The sequence below is a fragment of the Lasiosphaeria miniovina genome (genome assembly GCF_030549165.1).
Source record: "Lasiosphaeria miniovina strain SMH2392-1A chromosome Unknown B0T26scaffold_2, whole genome shotgun sequence".
Taxonomy (NCBI): Eukaryota; Fungi; Ascomycota; class Sordariomycetes; order Sordariales; family Lasiosphaeriaceae; genus Lasiosphaeria; species Lasiosphaeria miniovina.
The window spans coordinates 4,111,578-4,132,248 of NW_026848221.1; the positions used below are offsets into that span (position 1 = coordinate 4,111,578).

Below are 20,671 nucleotides of genomic sequence, written 5' to 3' on the forward strand. Positions count from 1 at the left end.
GTAAGCCTTGGGCTTTGGGAACGCCCACACTGCACAGATAGATCGCGGCTTGAATTGCGACTCGATTAAGATCTTTGAGAAGCCAAAGTACGATTTCCAGATCCGGCGAAGGCTAAATAAAGATTGGGCATTGTGTGGAAACGTCAAGGCCAAAAATATCAAAGGCAGACGAGACTCGCAACAATAAAAGCTGGTCACTATGGCTGAAGGAACGGACTCGGTTTGTTTGTCTCGCTTACCCCAATAACAATAGACTACCATCCAATCCAATCAGGTGGCGGGGCGGCAACATGATATGTGGGACTGGCCATGGCCCCGCCAGACCCCAAGCTCACAAGGCCAGGGAGGTTGGCGCATTGCCCCGGGTAGCGCCTCCTCATGTTTGTTGATTTCTTTCTTCCCACTCCTCCCATGGAAAATGTGCAATTGAGCCCAGCGAGGCGACGACAACACCACGATCCCCTCCCTTGCGCACCGCTGCGTGAGACCCCTAGTGACACCAAGCATCCGTCTGAGCAGTTTATTTTCCATATTCTTTTCCCCCAGCTCCATTCTGTGTATAATCCGCTGTCGCAGTCGCCGCACGCTGCGATTTTGACTGTTTTGATCGCATTATTGTTTGTCGATGCAAGCGGTGCACATGGACTCGACCCACGGTAAGAAGCTGTCCCCGCCACCGCCGCCCCATACCCCTCAAATCCTGGGGCGCCCTGCCAACCACCACTTCCCCATCATTGCCCGTCGTCGCCAAATCCCATGAGCATTTATTCACTTTTCTTGTCTCCTGCAGATCCGCTAGCCATGGCCAAGGGGAGGAAGCGGCCTCGGTCGCGAGGATCGACGGCTTCCATACACAGCGCCGCCACCCACACCACGCAGCCCAACCTCGACCACAGCTTCGCAGAAGGCTCCGAGGTCTACTCGACGCAATGGATTCCGACTGACCATGGCCACCCTAGAGAACTGGCTAATGGGGCTAGCCAAATGACCACCGAAGACCTGATCCTGGCCTCGCAGCTCCAGGCCAGCCGCGACTTTTCAATAGACCAGCCCGTAAACACGTCGCTGCAGAATGTATCTTTCCATCCAGGTCACAGCCATAGTATGAGCCGGCAGTCCATGTCGGTGGACTCGTTTGCCGGCAATACCAGTTTCGCCGACGACAGCCAGATGATGGATCGCGATGCGAACGACGATGGAGACTCTTTCTCTGGCTTGGCCGGACAGATGAAGCCGGGCTCGCGATCAAGCGCTAACAACGAAATGGAAATGCGACAGCTGTTCCATTCGAACAAGCATCGCAATCTCGTCGACGTCGCAGAGGAACTCCATGGCAACGAGCGCGGCCCCAACTCTGAACGGACTCGGCAGGTCTTCGCAATGCTTTGGTGTGTAGCCCGCTGTCCCCATCTCTTGAGTGCGTTCGCATGAAGCTAACGTACGAACAGGATAAGCCAAGTGTGCGACAAAGGGAAAGGCTCAGTCCCCAGAGGGCGTGTCTACGCCAACTACGCCTCTCGGTGTGCCACCGAGAGGATCACCGTGTTGAACCCCGCAAGCTTCGGAAAGCTGGTTCGGGTGTTATTCCCAGGGCTGAAGACGCGACGGCTAGGCGTTCGTGGCGAGTCCAAATATCACTATGTTAATTTCACATTGATGGAGGAACAGCCCGATCTCCGTGAGCCCCCGGCCCAGCCTCAGGTTCCGCTTGGAGAAAGCGCCAGCTTCTCTCAAAACTTCAAGTATGTCCCAGCAGTCATGACACTCCCACATACCCACAGGCTAACATGGCCCAGCACCGTTCCGAAGCCCTCGGCGTCAATGCAGGCGGATAGAGCCGAGTTATCCATGCTAGATGCTACGAAACAGCAACCCGAGCCAAAATCAAGTCGGTCTCATGAATTCCAGCATAGTCTGTATAATCAACCACAGGTGTCTACTTTCGACCAACTACAAACCACAATGACAAAGACGGCGCAGAGGCTATGCTTTTCCGCAGAAACAGGCGAATCGTTTCAGCAGTCTGACCCGCTCCTTCTCCCAAGGATCGAACCGTTCCTGCCAAGCGGGACTGATCCGGATGCCGCCAAATCCTTGGCTGCGCTGTATCGCTCTCACTGTACATCTCTTGTCGAGTGCATTCGGTACTGTAAGGAGAAGACGTTCTTTCACCTCTTCACGTCATTCCAGGGCACACTTACGATGCCCGTTCAGAAATTGTTCGCCAACCCTGCCGTGGCACCCTGGATCGAGGAATCTGACTTTGTTCTATATCAACGCATGATGCGTATCGTCTCGGGGCTTACGCTACAGGTCGTTCCCAAACCCGTTCTCGACACTCTCCGCAGCATCTCGGAGAAACTTGTCACCCATATTCGGGAGTCCTTTCAGGGACAGCCGCTCCATGTCATACGTGCAAAAGAGGCACCAGCGACTATATTTGCCGGCTTGCTCGACAGGGCGCTCCGGGTCAACCTCACTGCCCACGCGGCGGCCAATATGCTTTACAACCCTGCCAACCGGGATCTGATGTACAAGGAATGGATTTCCATGATCAACGTGCGAAAGGTTGCCGAGAGCGTCCCCTCGCGTGGCATGGACGACGTTGTAGATCTCTTGTTGAGTGAGATGCGAGATCTCCTGGACCCGGTCAACATTCCGTGGGAGATTGAGTGTCTAACGCTCCACGGCGAGATGGCCATGCGCCAGGGGAGGCCGCCGCAAGAAGGGAACCCGGAGGATTCGACTGCTTCCAACGTTCTAGATCGCTGGGTAAACTTCCTTCGCTCCCTCCCGCACCACTTTCCCTACGCATCCCATACGGATATTGTGTGGTGTGTCCAAAGGCTCAGCACCTCGGTCATGAGAGACCTCACCATCGCGCAGGGTAAGAGCTTTGGTTCGTGGTGGGTCACCAAGTGCTGGATTGATGAGATGATCCAGTTCTTGGCTGAGCACGGAGGGTTTCTGAAGCAGAAGGCGGCACAAAGCCCCTTGGAGGTGCCGAAGCAACAGGCGACGAGTCGGTTGCTGAGCAACCCGGGATCGCGATATAGCAGCACCAGCGAGGACTTTAACATGTCCCGGCTGTCGGATTCGCAGCCTGACCGCGCCCCATTCCCCTCGGGGCCATCGGGCAATAATACGCAGCAGACAAACCATGACGACAGCGGGATCGGCATCAGAACACCGGATGAGGATCTTCCTGGAGAGAAGTTCGGTCTCGGGACGGCAAACACGCAGGATCTGTTCGCGGGAACGGAGCTTCAGGATCATCTCACAGATGCATGAGCTTTCCCTCCCGGCCGCCCGGGCACCTAGTGTTTTTTTCGGATTCTTCTGCGCCTGTTTTATTAGTGGGGGGGGGGGGGGGGGTTGGAGTTGGCTGCGATATACCAGGGCTGGGTGTTTTTTTTTACCAAAAAACAGCAGTCCTTATGTCTCTATATGAAGGGATGACGGCACGACGGAACGACAATTAATGGGTCTGTCGTTATTATTTCTATTCTCTATCCTCTATTCTCTATTTATATTCTCTGTTTTGTTGTCTTTTTTGGGGGTGAGGGCTCGGGCGAGGGTGACGGGTTTAGGGAACAACGCTCTGGTGTGGGCTTGTTGTTTGGTTTTGGGATCTTCCTGTATTTGCATTTTATGCGATGCAACAAAGGTATTCTGCTGCCTTCAGGCGAAAGGGAGGATTTGACCGTGTTGGATGTCCGGCTGTTGGCACAGCTGTGTGTCAGGGGGGGGGGGGGGTACGCTACTGTTCTTATACTCGGGCTCGGACTTTTCTCTCTTGTTTTGCTTGGCGACTTTGACTCCTACTCGGTCGATGTTGGAGGGGTATATCTGGTTTGCTGGTACGGAGGGTATGTTGATTCGCTTTTTTTCTTGTTCTCTTTATATTCGGGACTCGGCAATACATTAAGGCGATTTACGCCCTTGTTGGTTTCAAACCAGTCTTCAATCGCTTTTAAGGTGCACCCCTTTTACGCGTGCTGTTTGACATGCATTTCAGATTATCATGTGCTTCTGGTCACGGGAGCGCCGGGTTTGACGTATGGCAGTATCCTATGGGCCGTGCCTGACATGTGAAGGCTGCGCACTGGCGTACCTATTGTTTCCGAAGCGACACCCCCGCCCCTTAGGCCATTTGTTTCCATGACGCTGGCTGCAAGTGACCTTTTTTTTTTTTGGCGAGACCGGACGACGCCGGGGGAAGCAAGCAAGCAAATCCTTTGTTGCCTGCCTGACTGGTTGGAAACTGCGGCTGAGATTTGAGGCGCTGTGCAACTCCGAGCTCTGGCATGCGGCTTACCTAGGCTCCTTCGTCCCTAAGCCAAACACGGATCCAATACAAGTCCGATTACGCCCAATTACCTAGGTGCCTACTAGCGGCAGGTCTTCCATTCCCTCCAAACCCAAAAGCTTTTGTTGGCGGTAATTGCCTTACCTACCTTGTTATCGGATTCAAATTCAGTTAGGTTGTATTGTTTGAGTTGTGATTATCGGTTTCACAGAGAGGGCTGCAAAGTAGAGCTGCAAAGTAAAGGGCTATCAAGATGACGACATTTACAGAACAAGAGGGCACATTTGACGTCGGCGGCAAGAGCCTCTACACCAAGACGTTCCTGGTAGGTTTTGACGACGAGAATCGCCGATTCATTTCCGTCTCGCCCCTGGTTCTAGTCGCATCGAGAGAAGAAAAAATTGAAGAGTTGCTAACCTGGCACTCAATCTCGCCCCTCTCGTCGTAGCCCGCTGGCCCGATTAAGGCAAAGCTAGTCTTTGTGCACGGCTTCAGCGACCATGTCGGGCGCTACACGGCCTTCTTCTCGGCGCTCGCGGAGCGCGGCATCGCCGTCTACGGCTTCGACCAGCGCGGCTGGGGCCGCAGCGTGAGCAAGCCGTCCGAGAAGGGTCTCACGGGGCCGACGACGCGCGTCATCGCCGACATCGCGGCATTCGTGCAGCCGCACCTGCCAGCGTCGCCGTCCTCGGACCCGCCGCTGTTCGTCATGGGCCACTCCATGGGCGGCGGCGAGGTGCTCACGCTGGCGGCCGACGCGGCGTACCAGGACAGCGTGGTGCGCCACGTGCGCGGCTGGCTGCTCGAGAGCCCCTTCATCAGCTTCTCGCCCGAAGAGCAGCCTAGCTGGCTCAAGATCAACGCCGGGCGGCTCGCGGGCCGCCTGCTGCCGCGCCACCAGCTGTACCACGAGCTCGCGCCGGCCAACCTGTCGCGCGACGCAGCCGTCGTGCAGAGCATCGGCGAGGACACGCTAATGCACAACACGGGCACGCTCGAGGGCCTCGCGGGGCTACTGGACCGCACGCAGTCGCTGGTGGGCGGAGCCACGCGGCCGCGCGGCGACGCCGTCCGCAGCGTCTGGTTCGGCCACGGCACCAGCGACAAGGCCACCAACTTCGCCTCGAGCAAGAACTACTTTGACAAATTCCTCGACGCCGTCCCCGACAAGCAGTTCAAGGCCTACGACGGCTGGTACCACCAGCTGCACGCCGACGGCCCCTGTAGCGCCGAGTTCTACAGGGACGTCGGCGACTGGATCCTGGCCCACGTCGATGCCCCGACGCCGGCGCCCACGCCGACGACAGATGCGAACCCGTCGGCACCCGCCGCGGCGCCGTCCACCGACGCCAAGCTGTGACGCGAGATACCGATGGGCGACGGGGCTAGCGGCAAGCACGGTGCTGGCTTGGCGTTTTGATGCGGCTTTCTCAACATCTTGGATTTAGAAGTCAGCGAGGGCTAGTAGGCCGTAGGTGTGGAGGCTGAGTGGGGGTTGGAGATGAGGGTCCACGGCGCTACGTATCGTGTTACTTGCTCTTTCGTGGGGTGTTTTGATGTTTTTGACAGATCTTTTTCAACGCCTCTTTGGCTTTTTCGCTTTAGATGATCTTAGACTTCTTTTTTGGTCTATTTATTTATTTATGTTCATGCTATCATCAGGGGTGTAACATCAGCGCATCTGTGGAAACGCATGTATGGTTGCGTCTGGTTGATGTGGGTCTTGCTCGACGGGAGTCCGCCCGCTGCAGTTACTAAATGCCCAAAGTACGAATGGAACTACTATGTATCCGTACATGCTCCAAAGGGTATCGAGATTTACCCATCTTGATAAATATATATAGCCTGGCACCTGGGAGACGGAACGGCATCTGTAGATCGCCAAATGCTTCCAGTTCCATTGTCTTGCCGTTCCGGGTTCTCTGGTTCGGGCACATCTACGAATACCTACATAGTAGTGCAGGTGACCTCGCACCCCGCAATCGAGGGGCGCAAGCCAAGCAATTGTCAATGCACAGCAAGCCACGATTTACGATTTGACGCTATGAATCGCAACCTAATTCTGATATGATGAAACTGGGAACGCCTACGGCCTCCTCTCCTCTACAAAAAAAAGCTCCACCGAAATCAACCTCGCCAAGGCTCAACATGTGCAGGCTTCGCTCACCTCCTAGGGTACTAGAGATTGGCCAGCCTACACCGTGCCTAACCCGGCGAGGCTCTGCAGATTGCGCCTCGGTCCCGGTCTAATAGGTGCCGCTGGTGGCGATTGTCATTTCGCCCCGCGACGGCTTGCCTCGGTGCCTACCTCGCCCTCTTTGACGTTGAACCAGGGCCTGCTAGCTGGGCAGTAGAGCAGGTCTCCTCCGACCTCTACGTCGATCGAGGCGGGGGATGGGATTGCACTGCAGCTAAGGTAACTTGCACCCGATGCCTTAGTATAATAACCCTATCCTGCTTAGAATTGCACGACCGTTTTTTTAGACTTTGTTCACTCTGCAACTGTGCGCCATCGGTGCGCAACGCTTCCCAAGCTCGCGCATTTTATTTATCTTTCTAGCTTAGCTTCGCCATCGGTTTACCCGGTTCCCCGGCCCGCGCGGCCTTTGGGCATCTCGCCGTGTCCGCTGCCCCCCATCTCCACTGCAACCAAGGTGGTCCCCCGTCCCCGTGCGCCATTGTGTAAGTGTAACTGGCTGGACTTGAAGGGAATTCCTTTCATCCTCGGCCCGGCCCCCTCCCCCCGCAATCGGTTTTTTTTTTGTCAGACCAGGCACTGGCCGGCAGTATCGTCGTTGTCGCTGTCGTTGTCGTCGACTGCGAGAGAGAAAGAGTCGTCGATAATCCGCGGATCAAGTCCCTCGGCGGAATCCCGCGCCGCAACCCGCCACCCGGTCGCCCTCCGGACGCCGGAGCCATTCTTCCTGAATGGAGCCTGATCTCTCCAACAGCATATCGCTGCATCCCCACCTTTTTCGCACCCAGAACGACTCGTCGAGCGCCTTGCCCTCTTCCCACTCGTCCCGCGCGCTGGCACAGGCACAGGCCCAGGCCCAGGCCCAGGCGCGGGCGCAGTCTCCTTCGGTCACACCAGCTTCCGCATCCAAGTCTCAGCACGACGCCAATAGCACGGCTGTCGAGGCTACTGATGGCGGCGACGATACCACGGTTGCGCGCCACCCGACAAGCGCCCATTCCGACGATGAGGCCGAGCGCCAGATGACAGGCAGGCTTCCGCTAGTCGGCGCCGAGAACGACCCGTACGGATTGGCGCAGAGATATAAAACAGCGGCCGAGCTGGCCGAGATCAAGGCGAACACGTCTAGGAAGCGCGATGCCCGGCCTCTCGCCAGCGGAAGCAGCAGAACCGGGACGGCCGCTGCCGCCAGGACCACGGGCAATAGCACCACCACCAAGCTGGGACGCTACATGAAGCCCTTTGGCCGAGCCAACAACCAGGCACGCCGCCTGCAGGGTTTCTACGAGGCCCAGAACGAGACGATCGAGCGGCTGCTCAAGAGCGTCGAGGAGCACAGGGCCGAGGCGCGCCAGGAGCACGGCGAGGATCATCTCAAGTTCCAAATCGCCGTCTGGGGCTCCCTCGTGGCAAACATCATCCTCACGATTTTGCAAGTGTACGCCGCCGTCTCGTCCGGATCGCTCTCGCTCTTCACAACCATGGCCGACGCCGTCTTCGACCCCCTGAGCAACGTCACTCTGATCCTCACCAACCGGGCCGTGCGGCGCGTCGACCCCTCGCGGTTCCCCTCGGGCAAGGCCCGGCTCGAGACGGTGGGCAACATCGTCTTCTGCTTCCTCATGACGGCCGTCTCCCTGATCCTCATCGCCTTCAGCGCGCGCGAGCTCGCCGAGCGCGGCGGCGACCTCAAGAACTTCCACCTGCCGTCCATCATCGCCGTGGGCATCGCCTTCGGCACCAAGCTGAGCCTGTTCCTGTACACGTGGTCCATCAGGGACAAGTACAGCCAGGTGCGCATCCTGTGGCAGGACCACCGCAACGACCTGCTGGTCAACGGCTTTGGCATCCTGACGTCGGTCGGCGGCGCCAAGCTGGCGTGGTGGCTCGACCCGGCGGGCGCCATCGTGCTGAGCGTCGTCATCTCGGTCATCTGGCTGCGCACCGCCTTCACCGAGTTCCTGCTGCTCGTCGGCGTCGTCGCCAGCGTCGAGATCCAGCAGCTCATCACCTACGTCTGCCTCACCCACTCGTCCGCCATCCGCCAGATCGACACGGTCCGCGCTTACCACGCCGGCCCCCGCCTCATCACCGAGGTCGACATCGTCATGGACCCTGACGCCTCCCTCCTCGAGACCCACGACATCGCCGAGGAGCTGCAGTTCAAGCTCGAGAGCCTGCCCGACGTCGAGCGCGCCTACGTCCACGTCGACTACGAGACCACGCACAAGCCCGAGCACGCCTACAAGAAGGATTTGTAGTTTTAGTTGACTTTACTTTATCTCTTTATTAGGCGGGGTATTTTGTCGCTGTGGAGTGGCACTGTGGGGTTCTTTTTACAGCCCAAGTCTGCGTGCATAAATCAGGCTGGACGCCACATCACATTTATTTATTTACATGTTTTAGTCACCGGAGGTGGTGTGTCCTTTTTCTTCTTTCTAGATCGTAGCAAGCGAGCCGTAGGGGCCAGGTGGCGTTAGGAATACTAGCGCAAAAGCCGTCGTGTTTGGGGCGCTATCCGTAGCCTAACAGGAAATAAGAGGCAAAAATATATTATTTCACTAATGTCTGTTGACGAGTTGGTCTGAGATACTACTAGCTGTTTATACACACCCCTAAACAGAAGGCAGGATCGTCCTCGGCTAAAAAAAAAAAGGGGGGGGGGGGGGGGGGGGGCTGTGTAACTGGAAGATTTTAACGACGAATTAAACACTAAGACTATCTATCATCATCGCACACCAATAATATGAAGGAAAATCGCAGCTTTTCTAAAAGAAAATAAAATATAGATAGACCCTAGTTGAGTTCCAGTTTTCCAGCTTCACTCGCTTCTTTTGTCTCCCTCGGATGGGGTCGAACCATCAACCTCCAGATTAACAGTCTGACGCGCTAGCCAATTGCGCCACGAGGGATCGAGTCAGTCACCAGATTGTGGGCTGGCTGCTTGTTGATGTCCACTTTTGGTAGTATTTTTCTCTATATGCTGAGGCCAGTCAAGCCTTTTTTCACATCCTTTTCCTCTATTTACTTTAACATTGGATTGGAGATTGAGAGATGCTTATACCGACCGATAAGATATAGATGGTAGTATCCTCTTAGTTCGCTTGAGATTACCTCTATTCAACAAACTTGAAGTTGTAATATGTTACTCCCTATGCCAAATGCGAGAAAGTCAAGTGAATAAACATTAAAAAAAATCCGTATTTGGTGAGCGAGAGAAAAGACTTAAATGGCATATCGGTCAGTCCCCTTCTTGACTTTTATTTCATGTCGTGTCTCCTCACCACTCCTCACCTTGCGCGTCTCGCGACACACCACAGTCGAGCAGCCTCTCACAACACTTTGACTTCAATGCACTGGGAAGACATCAAATAAACAAACAAAGCATTCCATCGCACCTCTAATACAACATAGCAACGAGTTACCGTCTCGATCACTTAGCATCTAGGCTCCTAGGCAGTCCCAATGCAAACAAGTAGGCAAGCAGGCACCTCAGAGACGTATGCAGGTATGTATATACTAATATAGTCAATCTTCCCAATTTTTACAGTCGAGTCCCCATCGCGCAGCAAACTAATTACCGTCAATGCCACCTAGAAATATACGCCATGTCATGCCATGCCACGCTTCGCTCGCTATGCTCGCCATGCTAGGCTATGCTGGCCATGCTAGGCCATGCTGTGCTATGTACATACATACATACATACGTAGATAATTACCACACAAACCAAGCGCAAATTGTCTTACCATTTACTTCATATAGTCTTCTCGTATCGATCAATCCTGGTTTGTTTTGTCCCCGGGCAAAAGAAGAAGAGAAAAAGAGAAAGGGGGGAACCGTCCATGAAAGGAACAAAATGCAATTTATCGAGACACGAATGGATGACAATACCATGGAATTTTGGGAAGAGAAGAAAACATAAGAGAAGAAAGGCCCAGAGTGAGAATAGGAAGCGGAAAAAGGAGAAAAGTGAAGCAACAGAATGACAAGCAGACAGTAATGCCTGGCTAGCTCCTGTTTCTCCATGCACACGTCCTCGTCGAAACCACAACAGTTCCAGGGAGCAAAATGCAGATGGAAATCTCGGCGCCATGTCTCTTTAGGGCCAGGAAGCCACTGAGCTAGTGCCTCGGGTGGGATGTTCCCAATTCCTTCGCCGCCGCTCTTCCTAGACTCTCGAACTAGCCCTCCTTCCATCTCATGCCATGGTAAATACTCCTTGACTATCCGCTTCCACGAACAAGTGGGATTACACAGTTTGCGGCAGCTTCTCTTCGGTTGTTATCGTTATAGTACACGTATTATTAGGCCTCGAGTCGGCATTATTTTGGGATTCTGCTGTGGCTGAACATTAAGCATTAAGGCGGCAGGCCCTCCTTAACTTTATCAAGTTTGCAGGACATCAAGATCCTCGTCTGTCGGCAATGCTGGAGTCTCGAATGTCGCAACATCCTCGCCCTTCTCAAAGGTCATGCCGGGCCCTTGATAGCTAGGCGCGAGGATCGGATTCGCGGGTGGATACCCCGTCTCGTGATCCGCCTCCAAAATGCTGCGCACCGAGCTCGATCCCGAATCGGGCTTGACTGGCTTGGGGCTGACAACTGGAGGAGAGTAGGGAACATAAGTAGGAGACTTGGCATCCTCGGTCCCATAGGGCAGCGACCGCGATGGTATTTCTTTGCCTTCAGTACCAATGACGTCGTCCCCCAGCGCACCACTCCCGCCGAGCCGCTGCAGCAGTGCCTCAGACTGCTGTTTGGCCAGCTTTTGAAGTTGCGCCACGGGATCCTTGTAGTAGCGAAGGATGTTAGTTAGATCGCAAAGGCAGTCTGCAGGAGTCCACCAGCGTCCATGCACACATACCCAGTCAGACTGCGCTGGCACGCCCTCTGCGGCCGGCAGCTGTCCCTCGTCGTCCTCGCCGTCCAGACCAAGCCCGGGACCACCACCGCCCCAGAAGCTCTGTCTTCGGATCGGTGCAGGAGTGACGGGTAGGCTAGGTCGATCGTCTTCACTTGGGAAGTCGGTCACCCTAGAGCCTCTTCTTTCCCAGCCTTCGCCAAGCTCGGGAAGGCCGCCAGCCCCTGCCCCTTGGCTTCGTCCGCGACGATGCTTCTGTATGGCATCGACGTACCGTCCGATTTCCGGTACATCGTCCCAAGCATTCGTCCGCGGAAACGAGGACCAGGGAACAGGGGCAGGAGCATGAAGGGTTGGAGTAGTCGGCGTCTGAGGCTCGCTCTTTTGTCCCGCCGTAGACTCTATCAGAGATGGCTCTGTCTCTTGGTGCGACTCCGTGGACGGCGCGGCCACAGGAGATTCGGGCTCCTCTTGGTGTCTAAAGACTCGAGTCGCACGAGGTTGCTGAGACTCCCAAGGGAAAATCTGCCTGGGCTTCTCGCGAGGGTTGGCTGGAGGCTCCTTGGGAACCTCGTACCACATGTCCTTGGGAGGACTCGGGTACCGCTCAGGAGGAACAAATGCATCGAGATCGGACGACATCTCGTAGTGTGTCTGCGGGAAGTTGAACGCTTCAGGCTTCGAGTCGGACGGAGGAGGTTGTCTAGGAGCTCGAGTTAGTTTTCGTGAGCTGATATGTAGTGGGCAAGGAGCAGACTAACCTTTGAGCATCCCAACTATCCGCGGGCGCTGGTCGGTAAGGCTCAGGCTTATGCTCCGGTTCCGATGGCGGTGCCTGGGGAGCCCAGTTCTGGTGCTCCGGTGCCTGCTCTTCTCGAGCCTCAGTATGCGTCTCTTCTTCAGATCGAAAAGACACGCTGGGGGTGGGGGCCGGGTGCTCAGAATCCTGGATAGAACTTCCAGGCTGAGATTGCTCATCATGATAGTGATGTTGCGGCACATGATGCTGATCATGCGGTTCGCCATCATGCTGATGGTGGTGGTGGTGCTGAGGCTCAGGAGGGGGGGGAGGGTCATAGTGATCATAATGAGCGGGATACTGCTGCTCGGGCTGCACAGGGTGGTGATAATCAGGCTGCTGATAATCAGGCTGCTGCTGATTGTGGTGGTGGTGATGATGATGGTGGTAATCTTGACTCCCGGCTTGCGAAGGGACTGGTGGAGGCTGATATTGCTGACCGTGAAAGGGACTGGATTGGTCGTGGCGAGGCTGGCCAACCGGAACGTTGTAGCGAAGCTTCGGCTGGTATTCCCCCTTCACAAAGTACTGTACTATTTCCGGGACTGGCGACTCTGGCTCCGCTGACTGCGATGGCTGGGAAGGCGTAGCCTGTAACAAGACTGTTAGAGTGGAATGTTGTATAGACATGCGAGTCAGGAACGTACCTCTCGACGGTAGTGCCGGTCATAGACTGCCCACCATCTGCCCACCATCTCGTCAAAGGGCGACGTTCCGGTAAACTTATTTCGACCATGGGCCCATGGCTTGTCAGAGCCAATGAAGTGAACCATATTTATGGTTGACTGGAAATGCTTGTAGGCGGGTATGTATTGGTAGTGGGCGGATGGGGTGACATTATAGGCGAAGCTGAGGCGGTTGTAGCTGTTCTTGAAGTACATGTTGAGGAGGCCCTGGTCTGCGCCGTCAAACGAGATGCCCCTCTCGGCCATGGCCATCATGGCGTAGAAGTCGCCCATGTTTGGGGTGAGCACCATGACTCCCGTGTTGAACAAGTCGGGCCAGCCAATGTCTGGAGCCGCCGAGAAGGCATGGGGGATGTCGAAGAGCTCGTCAGGCGCACGGTAGGCGACAACATCGGCGTCCAGGTAGACAATCTTGCGGAACTGCGTCTGCTTCCAAAGATTGATCTTGGTGAAGGCCGAGTGCAGGTCGGGTCGGTTCATGAGGTACAGGTTTTCTTGTCGCCCGTTCCGAATGCGACTGACGGGGATGACATAGTCGTAGACGGCCTGCCTAACAGTTAGGCACACGGTACGGGTCAAACGCGCATGGTTGCCATGGAAAATGGGGAAGGGGGGGAGAGGGGAATGGAGCTCGCCTTAAGCTGTGTGATAACCTCAGTCGCCAGCGAGTCCAGCGTGGCCAAGATGGCGAGCTTCTTGGTGGTGCCGGCATCGCGTAACGAATATGCGAGCACGAGGGCTCCTGGGGAAGCGGTTGGGTTCAGCAACAGTCACAGAGAGACAAGACGAGACAAGCAATTGGGAGTTGGCAGGGGCAAAAGACCCACCAGGAAGATATTCGTCAGTTAGAAGAAGCTATCCCGAGACACGTCTTAGCTTTTGCTAGCACTTTACGAGCTTCGATACATGGTTTCGGAGCTCGTCGGCGACGGGCGCGACGGCCATGGAGAGCATCGCGAAACGGGGCTCTCGTGGGGCTGTCAGAACTCACACTGGCGTACACATCCTCCCCCCTTTGCGCCGCCATTGCCGTTCCAGGCACCCCGCTAGCACCTTAGGTTTAGGGTTAAGCTGGAGAGCTGAGAAGGAAGCAAGGCGAGAGTGGCGAGAGAAGGCGGCCTTGGTCAAGACGCAACTTTTGGAGGTTACGCGTGGGGCGCGGAGGAGACAAGTAGAATCAAGTAGGTAGGTAGTTGCTGCGTGGATATTCGTTGCGAGCTGGGAGGTGGGTGCTGTGCTGTGCTGCTCCTGCCGCAGCTGCAGTCACCGCTGTGATGAAAGCCTTCCTTCCCGGTTTGGCGTCCGCGCCGCTAACTGCATCAGCAATGGCGCTAGAGTCTTACACTAGGGTAGTGTAGAGGAGTCCCAGAATGAGGATGAGATGTGGGACCGCGCCGTCCCAGGGTCTGCCGCGCCGCTTTCCAGGAAAGGGCCCTGGTCGCCGTCAATGTCTGTTTTGATTGTTATCGCGGTGGTGTGACAGAACGCACCGGGATCGGACCAAGGCTTGGTGGCAGGCAAGGGGCTCTTCACTAGCTGCGCAATTACAAGAAAGATCAAGTGGCACCAGGTAACCTACCTTGTGTACACATGTATTTAAGGTATTGCACGATACAACAATCCCGTCGGACGGTACGACCTTCAGCTCGAGCAGCGAAATTCGTCCGGTATGTTCTCAGCGCTATAGTAGGCTAAAGGGTGCGGTAATTTGGGAAGCGGGCAGTTGCCTCTTGGTCTGCTGAACTTGTTCGGTTCGGGCTGCAATCGCAGATAAGAGCTCATGGAAGAGCTCTGGGGTAGGTGCCGAAGCCAATAAACGCCCACGCCGGTTTTTTTTTTAAAGTTTCAGGCAAAGCAGAGTGGCCTGTGGAGATGTTACTGTGCCTATTTTCTACGCTACAATCCGGTTTTATGGCAGCCATTGTCGCCATTTCTCTCCTCACGTCTTTTTTTTGAGGGTGCCGCCGTACGCTGGGCTTGTTTGACTTACGGGGTCATCGGTTTGGCTGCAGGGTGCCGACCTACCGCCGCGGATGCATGGAAGCCAAGCGGCCAACCGCGTGTAGGTAATTGCATCACCGGGCAGCAAAGCAGCTAAAGCTTCCCTGGCTCAGATGCCATTTTACCCCGCATGCCCCGCATCAAACTAGAAAAGGAGGGTGTCAACAGTCCAGCCCCAGTTTGTTTTGTCGAGTTGGTTCTGGCGACAAAGTCGGCATTGATCTAGAACTGAGAGGTTGTGGTTCTGTAGGTAGAATAATGGAGTTGGACGGGAAACGTAGAAGGTCTCTAGAAAGGTATCCGTAACTAGGTAAATCAATACCAAGGGCCTTGTGTCCAGGTTGACCCCTTTCTACCAATCTACCAACACTATAAGGCAGTCTTCACAACAACGGGAGGTAAGGTAAGATAACGACCTAACTCTTTCGTTCGAGAAAATCCACAGGAACGCCGCATCACCAGGGCAAATAAATTCGGACCTGCGCGAGTTTGACACACTACACCGAGGTACCTAATGTAGCTGAACCAGGAACCAGATCGTCACCGGGTGGTTATTGATATGTTTATATTGTCTTTCGTCAACTCAAGAATCCACTTCCACGGCTAGATCTACCACCAAAGTGAAAATGCTTATACCCATATATTGATATACTTGTGTATTCATCGTCTCTGTCAAGAGCGACTTCCACAGTGCTAGACTTGTCAGAATATAGACATATATGGCTGATCACCAATACTTCGTACAGACTCCTAAACGAGCACAACCAAGTGGTAGGTTCTAATACGCGATCCGAGAGCTCTATCTCCCTCTTCAGAATTCACAGGCAAGGCCTTTTCCAGGCCGAATCTACCTTGTTCTCTCTCGTAAATATCTATGTCCAAGTCCTCCTCCGACAAACAATTCAGGGAGCGAAAGTACCACCCTGACCTGACAATCAGAAGGGATGGATCGCGCTGCAGAGATAAACAAAGAGGCCAGCAGCAGTTGCCAGAAGGAAATGCTTTACTAGAAAAAAATATCGAGAAAACGCTATGGAAAAAGACAACGCTATCTTCCCGCTCTGCCATGGTGGCGGGCCGATAAAACTCCAAGCCGGAGACACATCAAAGAAACATGGCGGATCTTTGACTAATTGCACGTCTCCTCCCTCGCTCGTCTCGGCCACCTTCCCTGTTTCAACATCCGGGAGAACGACTCCATTTGTCAGTCGCAGGAACCGTCTTGCACATCAGGGAGGTGCTTGCGATCCGGTGAACCAGTTTTGTGCAGACGTCACCTGGCCGGGAGGCTGGATGGGCTGTCCGGTCGGAGCGCCGGCCGCCAGAAGCAAGTCTTGCAATGCTTGCGATTCTGGGTCGGGAGCCGTTTCAGGCGAGGTAATAAACGAGCATGTCCGGCCGGGTCCGAGTTTGCTGCTGTAAGCACAGTTTATGCACCCCAAATTCCCCATAGTCCCGTAAATAGGCCAGATAACACAGGCCTCCTGAATCAATCCCTAGCCCTCGCTGCATTGTTGGCAAGAGACTGGCGAGAGGTCACCTGTTGTTTGTGCGAGAATCAGGTCTACAAGCTCTGTGTTGTCTAACACCGACAGCCGGGTCCAGTTACGAAATACACAAGCTCGCTCAGAAGGCTACCACATCCATTTCATTAGTTACCAAATGCCAACAATGGCAGGCGGTATCAAGTACATGGTTCACGTACCGCGATCATCATCAGATTCCAAGATGGGGCCTTGCTTTCACATAGCGGCAGACCCGGTCGAAACTGAAACTTTTATATAACCCATCGGCCATTCCAATAAGCGTGCAAAACAAAGGGTGTCTCGAGGAATAACAGTTCGTGCAGCCATAGGACAAGGCCGGGTGGGAAACGCACAGCTCGAATATCCCCTCGCCTCTCTTGCACCGGTTGCAAGCCTCGGGATTGACATGGCCCAACGTGGTGGCGAGAACCGATTTAAGCTGTCGCGGTTGTTTCCAATTTTTATGCGCGTGCCTTGTGTCGCGGAAGTGACATGTTCGAAGAGGCTATAACAACTTTCTGTTACCCCGTGTTGCCGGTTGCAGCTCAAGTACATATATCGCCAAGGTGGCATTCATAATTTACTTACCTTCTCATTCATTAGAAAGGGAGGAATCGCGTCCTCCGTTTCGTCCAATTCAGTGACCTCCGCTTTAGCCGTGGCGTAATCTATCTCAACCTGTTGATTTGGTTTCTTGATTCTGGGGCCCCATTTGCGCTGGACTCATCGTGGAGGTTAGCCGATGTTCCTATGCTTGGAAAAAATGTTGTTGTCGAGCGTCGTCAAAGATGCGGTTGAGGTTTAGGAATCGCCATGGAAACTCCCTAGGCGAGCGAGACGGATGATCGCTTGGGACCCCTGCTAAAGGTCCTCGGCGGTCGCTGTTGCCGTCGTTGTGCGGATTTCCTTCCCGGTTCCTTTACGGAATGCAGCTGCGATGCTGGAACGGGACTGACGCCGTGTGTGGAGTGTCAAGAACTACCTAGAATCCTGCAGAGCCATTACTGGAAGGCGCCATGGCATGGTCGCGAAGCTGGTTTTCGTATCGTCACGTCAAAGTGTTACTAATGCTAAAAAGCTTGTGAGATAACTCAAAGTTCAAGAGGGGCCGTTAATACTGTCGAGTAACGACTTGGAAACGGTCTGGTTACTCTCATCTTGGGTATAGAGTAGACTAAGCTGGGACTTGAGCGGGAGATGTAAAACTATGCTTTCCATAGACAAGGCGGTCCCATTTCCTTGGACGTGTTTCTCTCTTCTTTCTTCTCGAGGGGGAGGGGGAGGGGTGTGAACGGACTGCCCCCCCCTCCCCCCCCCTTAACCCCCAACGACAACAGAAACATGAAAGAAATACAAGTACAAGAAACCACAACCACCAATTTTCTTGTGATAATCACGCATGCATATACATACCCCCAAGGTAGGCGACCATGGTAATCACATGCCCAGCCCCCGCCGCTGCCCCCCGAGCCCAAACTTCAACTTGATCCCCGAGTCGAACTGCTGCTCAAGCTCCTTGGACGCCACGTCGATGTCGAGCCGCGGCCGCGACACTCCTAATCCTCCTCCTGTCCCGGCGGCGGCGGCGGCGACGGCGGCAGTGGCGCCCTGCTTCTTGCCCCCTAGCAGCCGCATAAACTTGTCCTGCCGCGACGTGCCGCCCTCGAGCTTCTGCGCGTTCCATCGCGCCATGAAGTCCTCGCTGGGAGCCGCTGCTTTGGTTGGTGGTGTTGGTGGTGAGACTAGTGCCGGTGGTGCTGGTTTCTTGGTTGGCGACGCGCTGTCGTCAGCGGGTTTCCCACTGCGCTTCTTTTCCTCCTTCTTGTCTTTCTTCTTCTCCTTCTTGAGCTTTGGCTGCAGTTCTTCTCCTTCTGCTGCTGCTGCTTCTATAGGCGCGCTCGTCGCGGTGGTGACGGCGGCGGCGGCCTCCTCGTCGTGCTTACGCTTCTGCTTCTTGGCCTTCTTGCGTGCGGCTGCGTCGTCCTCCTTCGGGGCGTCGCTTTCTTGGACGTCATTATCGTCGTCGTTGTCACGCTTCCGCTTCTCCTTCCCTTCCGTCTTGGCCTTTTGCTTTTGCTCCTTTTTCAGTCTCTTCTCGGCCTTTCGCTGCTCCTTGGCTACTTTTTTGTCCAGCTCGGACACGGCTTGCTTTGGGGCTGGTGCCGTGGCTTCCTGCCCACCAGATACGTTGCTGTCGCCATCCTCGGACGAGTCTCTCTTCTTGGACTTGGACTTGTTCTTTTTGGTGTCCTTAGCGTCCGAGTCTGCTCTTCCATCCTCCAGCTTTAGCTTGTACTTGCAGTCATCGCCCTGTGGCTTTTGATTCTTCAACTTGGGCGACTTCTTCTTCTTCTCCTTTTCCTCTTGGAGGGCGGTGTTGCTTTTTGTCACTGGTGTCTCCAACACGGCCTTAGACTTGTCCTTTTTGGACGTTTTCTTCTTGCCCTCGATGTTCATTTCAGAATCGTCAATGGCTGGAACTGCAGCTGCAGCGCTCAGCTTTGCTTCCTTCACTCTCATGCTGTCGAGGATTGAGGATCCCGGCTGTGAGTCTCTGACGGTTTGGTGATGGGTGATTAGGTGATTAGGTGGTGGCCGGCAATTACTGAAGAGACCTTGCAGCCTAGTAAATATTGGATATCCAGTTGCGGGCTGTTTGCTCAAAAGGGTGAAATGCAATGGCACAACGTGAGTTTTTTGTGCGTTGGCTTTGCTTTATCAAGTGAGAGGTCAAAACGGCTCGCGATAAAAATGTAATTGACCCCACAGTGCAGCGCAAACCCTAACCCTCGATCTTAGTCACAAGGCAAAGTCTTTCAAGTTGGTCTTGTACGACAAATAAAGCAATGGGCTAAGGTTTGATTATTTTGTTGACTTCGAGTTTCCGAGCCCTAATGCCACTCAGAACTGCCTAGGGATCAGGCTGCGGGACTGTCTGACAGAAACAAAGCTCAAGGCGTTCTAAGAACCTGACTACCTAGACTCTAGTTACACGATAAAAAGGGTATCAAGACCAACAACACACCGTCATCAACAGAGCAGCAGCCCTCTTCTCTGATCTGTTCGGCTCCTTCGTCCTCCTCTAGTTACAGTACATGCATAAACTGACATCTGCCTACCGTCCATCTAGCGAGACGGGCTGAGCGGCCGGTTGAAGCCGCCGACGCGGTTCATGTACTGCCGATATTCTGTCTTCTTTTCCTTGTGGATCCCACTCACGTTGTTTCCCGCGATCTTCTTGTTCTTGGTCGTCCCGAAGCCGCCAAAGCCCATCATAGCCTGCATGGCGTCCAGGCCGTCGTCCTCGACAACGACATCGTCGGCCTCGTCATCTTCGTCCATCGGGTCCGTGCCAAAACGCCCCCGCGACTGATCGTCGGAGTCATCGTCGTGGGAAGGGCGGGCGTCGCGCTCGCCATCGTGGCGGCTGTCGGGGTTCTCCTCCTCTTCGCTGCGCTGGCGCGGGTGCTGCTGCTTCAACGGCTCTGGCCCGTGGCTGCCGTCCCGGTGGCCCTGTGTCTTGTTGACTTTGAACGACACGGGTGCAGGAGGCGGCGCTTGGGGCTTTGGCTCGGGCTTGGCCACCTCGGTCCTAGTTCTGGTCGGCAGTGCCGAGTCTGGCAAATCGCCGCCTTCTCGGCCTCCTGACTTTGTCGAGGTAGCCGTTCGCGGTCGTGGTGATGCTGAGCGACGACGTGGTGAGACGGAGAGTCGGTGGGGGTCCCTCTCACGGTCTGGTGTATTCTGTTAGCAATGCTAGTGCGGATCGCGCAGTCGGGTACCTGGGGAAAAGGTGTGAAACATGAACTCTCGTTCGTTTACATACCTCGTCCGGATCTCTGCCAGTCCTCTCGCCCGCCACCTCTGTAATCGTTACGGCCCCGCGAGGAAGGGCCGTCCCTGCCCTCATCGCGACGACGGTATTGGCCTCTGCCCTTGTCGCCGCCCTTGTCGCCGCCCTTGTCGTCGCGGCGGTCGTAGTCTCTGTCGCGCGTCGGAAGAGGCGAGCGTGAGCGCCGGCGGTCTCGCGTTTCCCGGGAGCGCGACCGATATCTTCTGTGGTCTCTGTCTCGACCCGAGTCGCGCTCGCGCTCGCGGTCTCGGTCGTAGCGCGCTCGGTCGGGGCCGTTTTCGCCATCTCTGCGTCGGTCGCGATAGCCGCCCCGGTCGCCTCCTCCTCTGCCTCTGCGGCTAGGCTCGTCGTTGAAGGACCTATCGTCCCCCCCACGTCGGGGGTTTCTCGGCTGCCTATCAGCCATTGTGTGCAAGTAGTAAGTGCTCAGAGGCTGATG

General features: G+C 55.1%; 6 protein-coding genes and 1 non-coding gene across 7 annotated transcripts; 3 read left to right on the top strand and 4 right to left on the bottom strand.

Annotated features, from left to right (window-relative positions):
- Positions 1-443: 443 nt before the first annotated feature.
- Positions 444-3,364, top strand: B0T26DRAFT_151792 (RFX DNA-binding domain-containing protein). Its single transcript, XM_060433465.1, has 4 exons — positions 444-656; positions 791-1,388; positions 1,449-1,742; positions 1,797-3,364. Exons 1-4 carry the CDS (start codon positions 626-628, stop codon positions 3,289-3,291), a joined length of 2,418 nt encoding a protein of 805 aa, XP_060300813.1. The 5' UTR covers positions 444-625; the 3' UTR covers positions 3,292-3,364.
- A 1,198-nt stretch (positions 3,365-4,562) lies between these two features.
- Positions 4,563-5,669, top strand: B0T26DRAFT_637648 (Alpha/Beta hydrolase protein; the record flags this gene model as incomplete). Its single annotated transcript, XM_060436947.1, has 2 exons — positions 4,563-4,634; positions 4,758-5,669. 2 exons carry the CDS (start codon positions 4,563-4,565, stop codon positions 5,667-5,669), a joined length of 984 nt encoding a protein of 327 aa, XP_060300814.1.
- A 1,568-nt stretch (positions 5,670-7,237) lies between these two features.
- On the top strand, positions 7,238-8,767 carry B0T26DRAFT_637701 (uncharacterized protein; the record flags this gene model as incomplete). Its single annotated transcript, XM_060436956.1, has 3 exons — positions 7,238-7,329; positions 7,361-7,393; positions 7,438-8,767. The coding sequence occupies 3 exons, from the start codon at positions 7,238-7,240 to the stop codon at positions 8,765-8,767; spliced, it is 1,455 nt and encodes a 484-aa protein (XP_060300815.1).
- Positions 8,768-9,344: 577 nt separating this feature from the next.
- On the bottom strand, positions 9,345-9,418 carry B0T26DRAFT_t73. The gene has a single exon. It is a non-coding gene; the product is annotated as a tRNA-Asn (tRNA).
- A 1,475-nt stretch (positions 9,419-10,893) lies between these two features.
- Positions 10,894-13,332, bottom strand: B0T26DRAFT_639303 (uncharacterized protein; the record flags this gene model as incomplete). The annotated part of the gene is made up of 4 exons (XM_060437125.1): positions 10,894-12,070; positions 12,129-12,502; positions 12,584-12,757; positions 12,814-13,332. 4 exons carry the CDS (start codon positions 13,330-13,332, stop codon positions 10,894-10,896), a joined length of 2,244 nt encoding a protein of 747 aa, XP_060300816.1.
- Positions 13,333-17,816: 4,484 nt separating this feature from the next.
- Positions 17,817-18,899, bottom strand: B0T26DRAFT_748245 (uncharacterized protein; the record flags this gene model as incomplete). The annotated part of the gene is made up of 1 exon (XM_060444945.1): positions 17,817-18,899. One exon carries the CDS (start codon positions 18,897-18,899, stop codon positions 17,817-17,819), a length of 1,083 nt encoding a protein of 360 aa, XP_060300817.1.
- Positions 18,900-19,505: 606 nt separating this feature from the next.
- On the bottom strand, positions 19,506-20,638 carry B0T26DRAFT_738475 (uncharacterized protein; the record flags this gene model as incomplete). The annotated part of the gene is made up of 2 exons (XM_060443595.1): positions 19,506-20,113; positions 20,206-20,638. 2 exons carry the CDS (start codon positions 20,636-20,638, stop codon positions 19,506-19,508), a joined length of 1,041 nt encoding a protein of 346 aa, XP_060300818.1.
- Positions 20,639-20,671: the final 33 nt, after the last annotated feature.

Bases quoted from the DNA above. Each gene is read 5' to 3' on its own strand.
- B0T26DRAFT_151792 (XM_060433465.1), top strand. From the start codon at position 626: ATGCAAGCGGTGCACATGGACTCGACCCACG. The intron at 657-790 runs GTAAGAAGCTGT...TGTCTCCTGCAG, and splicing joins GCACATGGACTCGACCCACG to ATCCGCTAGCCATGGCCAAG. The intron at 1,389-1,448 runs GTGTGTAGCCCG...ACGTACGAACAG, and splicing joins CAGGTCTTCGCAATGCTTTG to GATAAGCCAAGTGTGCGACA.